We start from the raw sequence: 11498 nt of genomic DNA, 5'->3' as shown, positions 1-11498 counted from the left end.
CGTTGAGTAATTATACTGTATTTAAACTGCGGGCATCAGGGAGCCGTTATTAATATGCGGGGCATTTAAATCACTTTTGAACGAGCGCTTGTTTTTTACTTTCACATTCGAGATTCGCGATCACTCACACGGAGCAGCACTCGGCAGTACTTACCACACATTTTACAAGATTAGATGTTTGTCAGTGGTACTCAGGATCTGCAAATCATTCGCCATCGTCCTCAGTCATCTCTCTTTACTCTGTTTATGTGGTAAGTGAAATCTTATGTAGCCTACTGCAATGTAACCTGCTAGCAAGCAGCTAACCTGTCTCTTTAGTGGCTCACGTTATTTTATTAGAGCGCGTTATTTGCTTTCCGTGCCTTTCTGAATGCAGACACCAACCCATCCCTGCACTTCACATCCCCTGCACAGCCTGGAATATAACATTTATTTCCATGATCTGCCATTTTCGCTGTTGTCCTCACTTGTTTCTTCACAATACCTGCAGAACTTCTGATGATTTGGCTGTGCAGGTCCGGCCAGCCTAGAACATGGGCGGGTATATGCAAATGTTGGGGGAGTACATATTAGTGATCCCGAATGTAACGTCACAGTCGGTGTTATGTTCTGATTCGCCTATTTTTCAGTGGTCTTTTGCATGCACAAGATTTACATAAGGAGGAAGCAATGGTGTTTGAGGCTCACGGTATGTCATTTCCATGTACAGAACTGTTATTATTCAACTATGCCAAGGTAAATACAGTTTTCCATTCTATGGCACCTTTAAAACAGCTGAGTATAATTTTTCAGGTTTCTTTGATGAATAGAAAGTTCAGAAGAACAGCATGCTAAATAAAAAGTATTAATTTCTATAATTTCACCCCCCACCACTTTGTGAAGTGATTTTACTCGCCTAGGCTATGGTTAAAAAACAACAACTTTAAATGTGCTTACTGTATATGCATCACAGGTATGCACATTAGTACGAACTGAATAAAAAACTAGTTAATTTGATCACTTATGTTCTCCTCTCCTTGTCTGATGGGTCGACACTGACCTTTTACATCTGTTCATCTGTTGTAAACGAGCAATAAATAACTTCAGACGCAGAACAGGTGCTATAATTTAATGGAAGGAGTGTTTATAAGAAAAACTGAAAACGCAGAAGTTGCTTTTGTTTTGCATTAAATGACTAGAACTCGTACTTCTGCAGTGATGCGAAATGTACGTGCATGTGTGTTTCCGTGCACCTTCAGATGTACCAGGTGATAACTGTTGATTGAAATGCCTCAGATCATTCGGGAGATGTCTGAGGTACAGAAATGCACGTTGGCGGTTCAATAGTCAGGAACAAAGTGAAACAAAAACTGATTTCACAGAAAAGGAAAAATGCGAAACTCCAGAGTTTCCGGTTCATCATCCTGTGCTTCAGGTGCGCTATTGATCTCTGAAGCATGTGTGTGTGAGTAAGCCCATATCGCCTCTTAAGAGCCATTATGTATTCCCGAGTGGATCTGAGGAAGTGATAGTGAAACTGTATCACAGCAGATGCTCAGAACCCAACAGGCCCTTCAAGAACATTACATGTTTCCCCTCGCCTCAAAGAGAACTGACATCACTGTCATCCTCACCATTCGAAAACCAGCCCGTCTTACAAAACAGCACCATATGCTGCTGTCAACCAGATGCAGCTGATGCTAAATCAGGATTCCTCAACACTGGACTGATGCGAAGCAATGTGCGTTAAAGCCAGCCTTTTTCCGATGGCAACGATGGAGAACTTCTGTTTTTTGACGGCAGCGATGTGACGGAAACACAAAATCCAATAAGAGGATTTAGTGTGGTGGTAGGCAAGGTCCATTAATCTGCAAATATGTGGTTGTTTTGAGAATATTGGCTTTGGCCTGATAACCCTGTCTACTTGGCCGATTAACAGTCGGGGATGTTTCGCCTTTTATCAGCTCAAAATCTACCAAAAGCACTGTTAATGGATAAAAAAAGTTGATACATTTTCTGTTTTGTTTTAGTGAAATGTAAGGGAAACAGGTCAATTTAGCTCAAAGGGAATCATTTAAGATTTTAAAGGGAATTTGGACAGAATCACTGTTTTACGGCTGATCACTGAGACGGCCAGCGATTCATTGAACGGGCCGCATAACATGGCAAACAAGCTATGAATAATAAAGCTTTGATAAATAGATTGAGGAACACGCTCAAAACTATTCTTTTATCCACCGATTTATTGCCCTTTTAATTGCAGTTTAGCTCCGTTCAGCTAACAGTGACTGAGATTCCCTGCAGGGAGTATAGCTATTGAATGGCACTGGAACACGCAAATGACATCAATTCAGCTATAAACAAGGCATTACAGAAAAATGAGGAACACGCTCAATTTCGACCTTATTGTACGATCTCAGATGTTAACTTTTAAGTTCACTTACTGCAGTTTAACAATGGAGAGGCGGACTCAAGTTACAGCCTTCTCTGCATTCATTCATTCAAGTGGTCGCGCGCTGCTTACGTAACACACACACACACACACCAGTCTCAACAGAAGCTTCTCATCTTTCATCCGCAGCAGTGGTTAATTAACCCTCGCATTGAGTTCCTCAATGAGGTTAAAATTTATATTAAATGCACCAGTTCAGCTAGAATCTGGAGGTACTTGCGTTGCGTCCGGGGTTCCCTTTGTTGTCGTCCTTGCAGAAGGGGGTTTCCCGCGGTCGCTGATTGGCTGGAAGTTCAGTCTTGGGAAGCCAGTGGTTGGGCGTTGGCTGACGACGCGGAGCTGTGGTCTGGTTAAAGTTTTAGACGGCACTCAAGGCACGGCGTTAGGCAAAACTTTACTCAGAAGAACACTAAACTCTCAACGGAAAATAAAATAAACTAAAGTAAAGAAATAGAAGTAAAGTTTGACGAGACTAGGTGGCGTTTCTCCTCATGGTTTTGGAGGAGCTGGCGTGTAAGCCAGAGCATGCTCAAAAAGCGCAAAAAGCAATGACTGAAAAGCATGGCTAGAAGCCATGACCAAAAAATAAGAGGAAGAGCGAAGACCGTGATTTGATGGTGTCCTGAGTATTTAAACTGGGCTTTTGGACACCTAAATACATACACAATAAATGATTAAAACGTGATAGTCTAATGTGTGGGTTAGATACATAATATGGGGTTATGCATAGAAATGATTAGTTGCTCACAAGTCCTTTTAGTGTCATTTAGGTGCATGGAAAGGCAGTTTCTGTGCCATTCTGTGAATGTATGTGAATGTATGAAGACCAGAGATTAAGAGTCTGTAAGGAATCTCTGAAAGTCTGTTTCTTTGTCTCCTAGGTGGGGGGAAGTCAATCCACAGAGCTCGTGATTGTGGTTACTATCACGTGATGATCATGCTGTCATCTCTTTGACCATTTAATCTTGATAACTTGCCCTAAAATTGACAATCTCCTTCCTGAGTTGTTATGATCAGTGTGTTCCTTTTGTGTTAATGTTGAAAGCTGTTCTGTGAAAGAGTTGGTTAGGCTTGCTTCAGACTGGCTAGTGCTAGGATCTGATTTACGAACATCCTGTGTCTTGGGCCTCTGTGGAATTCGGCTCCTCGTGTTTCAACTGTTCTTTATAAAATCTTAAATTGTCTGATTCGGTCTGATACCCTAAAGAAATTTTAAAGTTTTTTATTTTTTTCCTAATTTATTTCAGCATCTTTTGCTTGCATTTTTTAAAATTGCATTCATTTTAATAATGAAATATATTTATTTAGGTAATAATAATAATAATTGTTTTAATTAATGTTTATGGTAATGTCCACATTTCAGACACCAAATTTGGGATTCCAATTCAAATTTAATATGCATATTTAGCTGCATAATATGATCATCAGGCTTTACACACATTGTGGTGTTCATGCAGTTTGAGAAACTACTTTCAGTATTTCAATTTATTTATTTTTTTTTCACTAAAATTGTTAAAATATCATTTGTAATGGAAATATGCGTCACTGTATATTATCTGCATTATTAGTATATTTCTGGTTGAAGGATTTTTAATTAGAAATAGTACAGAAGTCAAACAGGAACTGAGCACAGAGACACAGAGAGATGCATTACACCCTTATATCTGTGCATTTCACTATGTACACCAAACCTCAGAGAAAGTTGTTGCAGGCTAGACGCTTTGGAGTTGTTACAGTATATTGATTGAGGCTGTTAAAATAGATGTACATATATGACCTGTTGTATACTTGCATTTCTGTGCATACTGTAAAGAAATAAGCCCTCAGGCCCTCTTATATCTCTCAGTTGCATCATATGTATGTAGACCAGCATTCTATTTTTAAATGTGTTTTTAGTTTCTCTGCAAGCACTCAAAGGCAAGCCATCCAAGGCCTCACTTTTACTGAAGTCCACTCAAGTAGCTGTAGTTTTGCCAAAACCCACTTTTAATACCATAATCATTGATTTCTGGCAGATTGTTTGCCTTTGCTCGTCAGCTCTAATTGACTGCTGATATTAAGGAAAGCGTTATTGCTCAACACGAGCATCTCAGGGGAAGGATGCAGTCCAGACTCAGATCCTTTTAAATGAGTTTCCCCTCTGTTTGTCCCACATGCACAGCTTTTAATTACACCCTGAGTTCAAGACACACAGAGGGACAAGTTTGGAGAAGAAAGCAGAGTTCATATGAAGTGTTGGTTGCTTATTTCAGACAACAATGTAGGCGTTGTTCGTGAGGTTCGTCTAATTAAAATGTTTAGCTGGTTATATTGGCTTTTAATAATTAGCGTAAACTTCACTTTGCTTTACTTTGAAATGACAAAGTTAATGTACACAGTGGATTTGGATCCCAAATGGTTTCTTTTTAATTGCTGAGCTCTCGTTTATTTTTTTTTCTGCCCATCATTGGGGATGTTTTAGAGAAGTTTACTTTTGATAGTGAGTGGGTTTAAAAAATGTTTTTCTTTCTCTCACTTTCTGTCTCTTTTTGAAGCACCTACATTCGATTATGGAGACATACCGTCCCCTCTGAGTGAGACAGAAAGCACCATCACAGTCCTGCTGCGTCCAGCACAAGGCCGAGGAGCTCCGGTCAGGTGAGAGTGCCAGTATTTTCTTTAAAGGAATATTCCAGATACAAGTTACCACTAAAAATGATTTCTAATAAAGTCTGTTTTTTTTCCTCATGCTTAAAACATCTTAACACACATATTAGTTAGGCTATACTATTGTGTATTCACCAGGGTTATTAAAAACTTTTGTTACTTGAAATAAAATAAAATATAAAAAAAACTTAGGGCCAGATTTACTAACAACTTGCGGCAGCACAAACCGTCTTTTGGCATTAAAATAGTACTGTCAGGATTTACTAAAGACACGTAGTGAAGAATTAGCACTGAAAAGGCGTGGACACAGTTAATTTTCCACCTGACCTTATTGAATATGCATTTGTAGGAGTTTCCCATTCAGACGCAACATTTATGGGAGGGGAGTATTAAAATTAATCACACAACACGATTTACTAACGTTTGCTCTTGTCAAATTGCTGGTATTTGCGCCATTATTTAACAGCCAAAAAAGCATGTCTCAAATCAGGCTGTAATTTGCACTGCTCTTGGTAGATTGTGCTGGTCATTGTGGAAATGGTCTGTGTTCTTTAATGTGTGCATTTTCAGTAAATTACACGCATAATTTTCCACTCCCATCAGTGCTTTTATGGAATTGCCATAATTCTGGACCTTAAACTTCTTTTTAAAAACTAAAAATATAAACTGAAGTTTAAATTAATAAAAGTGATATATAGACATTAAAAAAAAAAACTGATAAAAATGAAAAAATACAGCAAAGCTAATAAAACTTGAACTAAAATTAAAATGAAAACAGAGATATAAAAATATAATTCAAAATATGAACTAAAACTACAGTAGTATCTCAATGCTACTAAAATAACGCTCAAATTTATTTAATGTTTTGTATGTTGCACTTTAATATATTTTGAGATATTGTAAACTCTAACCCTGATTTTTTTTTCTTAAAAGAGACATCTGGAAATAATTTTTTTATGATAATCAAGTGCTGTTAACTTGTTTCGAACCTGGAATATTCCTTATACGTTATTACTATTATTACTATTATATTTTTATAAAATACATTACTATGTGTATGTATACACAGCACATATCAAGTGATTGTGGAGGAGGAAGCTGGTAGGAAGGTGAAGAGAGAACTGAGCGTTCAGGACTGCTTCCCCATTCCAACATCTCACGGTGAGGCTCAGGCCCGTGGAGCGCCACACTACTATACAGCCGAACTTCCCCCGAGCAGCCTGCCAGAGGCTACACCCTTTACTGTGGGGGACAACCACACCTACAACGGCTACTGGAACAGCCCTCTGGACCCCAGGAAGAACTACGTCATCTACTTCCAGGCCATGAGCAACTTTAGAGGCGTAAGTGTCAGAAACTAGCACTGTTACTCATTCCGCTCCCAGTATATACTGAAGTATACTTCAATTGTTATATGTACACTAGGGAATGTGTACATTTCGTCATTAGCACAGTACGCACATACCGTATGTGTGCAGCCTGTTTTTTCGAACCACACATACTGTACAGTATACAATATTTTTTTCATGGAAATTCAACTGATTTTATACCAGGATCTGAAACATTATTTATACATGCTGCTATAGATTGTTTGCAGCCTGCACAGCAGGAGATAAAGTGCAAAACCAAGGACCTTGAATAAATAGTGAGAAGCACCTGCAGCTAGTAAATCTGCAATTAGTTGGATGTACAAAAACATTATATCATTGCTTGTCCTTACGGGATGTTGTTTTTCTCCTTTTCTCCTACTGTTCAAACCCATAAGATAGTGTGTGTCACAGTCTCAGTACGAAATTAATAATAGAGTATCAGCACACACCAAGCTTTGGGTGTCCAGGCCTTATTCAAATGGGAAAAACAGCCCCTGTGCTCCCCGTCCATGCCTAGATAAGAGGATAAACAACAAGGAATACCGTCTCGCTGGCATAAACCATTTCACAGGGATAATTGGGCACAGGTGCAGCTGATCAAAAATAGATCAGCTGGCAGTTTATGTTGTTAGAAATGGCTGGGTCTGGGAGACAGAATGAGCTCGACAGCGCAGGCAAGACAGAGCCTGGAAAACAGCCGGGGAAATGGGAATCTCTCGCTGCTCAAAAATTGATCCAGAAAGGTGCCAAATAAGTTTCTAAATGGGAAAAAAAGCGTTTTTGTCAGAAGCAAAATATAGACCTTAGTTAATAAAGCATTTGATTAAATCAGACTGGTACTTTACCATTGGTCGAAAATATAGTTTTATTGTGCCTACCAGCAGTCTGTAAAGGCCCATGACCCACTGAGAGATGAGGATGCCAGGTTGTCCAGATTCATTGTATACAGTGCCTTGCGAAAGTTTTTTTTTTTTTTTTTTCACATTTTGTCATGTTGCATCCTTATGCTAAACTGCTTTAAATTACTTTTTTGTTTAGTCATTATAGGGTATGGTATGGAAGCCCTTTTCCACCACTGAATAAAAAAAATGTTTGCTGCATTTTATCTCGCAATTCTGACCTTTTTTCCCTCAGAATTGTGAAGTATAAAATCGCAATAGCGAATAATAAAGTCAGAATTGCAAGATATAAACTTACAATTCTTAGAGATGAAATCACAATTGCAAGATATAAATAATTCTATATTTATACGTTTTTATTATTGATATAAACTCGCAATTGTGAGTTGAAGTCTGAATTACGATATATAAAGTCAGAATGGCGGGATATAAACTCACAATTCTGACTTTTTCTCGCAAGTGTACATCTCACAATTCATAACTGTGAGATATAGACTCGCAATTGCGAGTTATAATAAAGCAATAAGCCCCAAGAAGCCGTGGTTTAGAGTGAATTTATAACAGTTAAGGGGCGTTGTTAGGCACGCCGCGAAGCGGACAAATGTAAACAAAGGTGTATGTTTGTAGAGTAATTTACAACAGCTTCGAACGTGGCTCGGCCAATCAGAATTAAGGACCGGCACTATCTGTTTTATAAAGTCCGATTCTAAGGGAGAAAAAACTGTTTTCTCAGAATTAGGTGTTTATATCTATATACAGGGCCTAAAACTAACTTTTTGCCACACCTGCCAATGGCCGGTGACATGATAAAATTTACCGGCCATGAAACTCTTTTTGCAAAAACAGGCAGTTATTACTTCTACAATAACTAAACATATTAACAATGTTTTTGTCCTGCTGGTGCATTTTCCCCTCAATTTTACCTATTAATTATAGCCGTTCAACATTACAGTATAATTGAAAGCCATTATTTTTAACATGTAATAGGCTCTGAAATATAACAACTTTTAATTTAAGTGATTTTAAAACAATCTTCACATAAACTATATTATATATGCATAAACTATACATATTAATCTTTATTCAAGCTATAAAAGTTAATCAGCAACTAGAACAGTCCAAGGATTTCTCTTTTTCTTTTGTTCTTTGATTTACATCAATGACAGACTTCAGCAGGTTTCATTTTAAAATCAGCGCTGTCTCTTTAAAACATGATGCATATGACGCGGATCTGACACACATCCGATATTCTCCCAACTCTTTACGGTTATTTAAGACTTTATAACTCATTTAAGACTACGTTTACAAGGTAACTCGCCAAAACCGCGCATTTTGACAATTGTGTGTGTTTTCGTGCTTTGAAGCGCTACTGGTGAGCTGTCTGAAGTGGCTCAGCGTGTGCGTGCAGCCAAATGCGCAGCCTTTCAAACTATACTTCACTGCACCGTTTAGGCGGCGTAACCCAGGTATGTGGCGCCGCATTCTTGGGTTATGAAGAATAAAGAAGGGAAAAGTTAATCTTCCGAAATGAAGCAGCAAAATCTTCTCAGGTAAAAGTTATTAGAACCGTGTCTAGGGGCAAGCTGGCCATCACTGCTCTGACCTTATCAGTCCATTTATATCCTATTATTTGATTCGCTCTTGTCGCTTATGACAGAACAGCTAATCACGATGATGATGAGTTTTACTCGCATTTGGCGCTTGGCGAGTGTTAATTTTAGGCCCTGTCTATATAACTTGCAATTACATGTTATAAAGTCAGAATTGTGAGCTTGTATCTCTCAATTCTGACTTTATTTCTCAGAATTGCGACTTTATATCTTATAAACTTGCAATTTGGATTTTTTTTCTCTCATAATTGCGAGTTTAATTCTCACAATTCTGAGTTTTTTTCTTGCAATTGTGAGTTTATATCATGCAATATTGGGGAAAAAGTTCGGAAAAGGGCTTTCATAGTATGGAGTGTTGATTGATATGATGTTGCAACTTGACACAATGTGGAAAAAAAATGAAGGAGTATGAATTCTTTTGCATGGCTCTGTACTCCTGCATGCAGAACAGTGTTGATGAAAATACTTTAAAACTATAGGTTGTCAAGAAAAAAATAAAACTACATAACTGCATTAAATCTTTAAAATGTATAAACATCCAATGATATAAACAAAAACAATTATATTTTAAAAAGTATGTTTCCACTAAATACAGCTAATAAAAATAGCATATACTGTAGTGTGGAAACATAACGATTAACTGCAGTATAGTTAATTTCTCTATAAAAGTGTATGTGAATCTATGAATAATTGGTTTGAATCAGTGAAAATATTGTTGAATCTGAATGAACCGCATCTACACAAACCAGTTCACTGAAGCGAATCAGATAAATATTTGAACTACTGTCATGCTTTTAAAAACTGTCGTTAAGTTAGTTGCTTGACTCCTTTTAGTTAGTCTTCCCCAACACTGCTGCATCAGTGATAAGTACAGAAATTTTTCATGCAACTTCATGCAAACCAACTTTCATCTTGAGCATGACTTTTGTCTTATGGTTTCATGGTTATTAGTTAGCTGCCGTACTCAATTATGCACTATTAAACCTCTGAGTGTTTCAGGCTTGTGGGAATGAAAAGAGTTTTTTAATGGTCCATTAAGATTTGACACCAGCTAGCAAACCTCATGCTCAAAAAGATGTGGGTGACATTTAGAAGAAGGTTATCTCATTGGCTCAGCACCTGGAGGAAAGGATGAGCCAGCTTGGCTCATTCCACTCTTCTGAACAGTAATTCAGAGGCACAAAACTTGGACGGACTTTACCTATGCTATTACACAGTTGGGTTTTTGGCGGCCTTTAAGGGAAATGCCTCTGTTGACCTATAGTACAGACACAAACTCCCTCCCCGCCGAACCCCTCAGGGCTTCTCTTGCATTACAGACTGAAATGCACCTGTCAGCCAAGCCATTGTGACTCCACCTTCCCCTCGGTTTCTCTCTACTTGAAACCGCACGTCTTGGAAACCGATCGCACAGCTCAGTCTCCTTTGGGCTCTGCTGATTTACTTGACCGACCTTTAGCTAAATATTAATTTTTATTCAGCTCTATTTTATGCTGCAATAACTGCCGTAAAGGCTGACAGTCTAAGCTAAAGAGAACGTAGCTCAAGAGACTTAGCTAGCATTTAGCACTCCCATGTTACCGATTTGAACTGTTCTGTTTTTTTTTCTCCTGACTGCATATAAACAATGCTAATATACTTTGCTTTGTCTCTTGGCCAACTTTTTGGCTGTAAGTGGTTTTCAAAGCTTTTGGCAGCAGCACAAGAAAGAAAGTCCTGTGCTGCATCTTTGGCCATTATTCTGACAATTAGCCATTAGAGAGCTGTGAATGCTGTCAGGGCTTCGTGTAATTGCTTTCAGTGATAAATATATATAAAGATGCTCTTAAAAGATCTTTGATTCTCAGCTGTTTACAAAGAGCTGTTTTTATTCCTTTCTCTTCTCTGCTCTTTGTTTACTTTTTTTTGTCCTCCGCTTCCTTAGTAGTCCTTAGAGGCAAAACAAAGAGATTGTAGCTGTCAGACACTCTCTTTCACTCATACACACAGAAAAACGTTGCTGTTTTTTTTTCTTATGACACTGAACCCTATAGGACTGACCAGACACTTTCAAACAGACTTTTTCTCTCTAATTGGCATCTCTGTTTTTATCAAGATCGAAGGCAAGAACTGGTATTTCTTAGTAAAATATGTTGAGCTGAAATTACCCCCTAAAAAATAAAAATAAATTTAAATTTTATAATACATATCTAATTTATTATATCTGTATATATATATGTTATATATATGAACTATATATGAATAATCTACTTATTCATAATTTATTAATATTTGAAAATAATTAATTTCTAATACATATGTATATATGTGTATGTGTGTGTGTGTGTACACACCCACAAATGAAAATCTATTTACTAATAATTTATTGATATTTGAAAATCATTAATTTATAATACATACACTGAACAAAATTATAAACGCAACACTTTTGTTTTTGCCCCCATTTTTCATGAGCTGAACTCAAAGATCTAATACTTTTTCTATGTACACAAAAGGCCTATTTCTCTCAAATATTGTTCACAAATCTGTCTAAATCTGTGTT

The 11498-nt window shown here is 37.6% G+C and overlaps 1 protein-coding gene across 1 annotated transcript in view; it reads left to right on the top strand.

Annotated features, from left to right (window-relative positions):
* Nucleotides 1-11498, top strand: part of LOC107704844 (receptor-type tyrosine-protein phosphatase U) — a 177156-nt gene that overhangs the window by 110576 nt on the left and 55082 nt on the right. Inside the window, exons 12-13 of the mRNA XM_016507867.1 lie at nucleotides 4966-5068; nucleotides 6147-6420. Of these exons, the coding sequence (XP_016363353.1) occupies nucleotides 4966-5068; nucleotides 6147-6420 (377 nt within the window). The remainder of the gene's footprint in view (nucleotides 1-4965; nucleotides 5069-6146; nucleotides 6421-11498) is intronic.

Source organism: Sinocyclocheilus anshuiensis, unplaced genomic scaffold (assembly GCF_001515605.1).
Source record: "Sinocyclocheilus anshuiensis isolate Anshui unplaced genomic scaffold, SAMN03320099.WGS_v1.1 scaffold702, whole genome shotgun sequence".
In the NCBI taxonomy this organism is placed as follows: Eukaryota; Metazoa; Chordata; class Actinopteri; order Cypriniformes; family Cyprinidae; genus Sinocyclocheilus; species Sinocyclocheilus anshuiensis.
The sequence above is the reverse complement of the archived record's forward strand: the minus strand, read 5'-3'. Positions and strand labels throughout refer to the sequence as shown.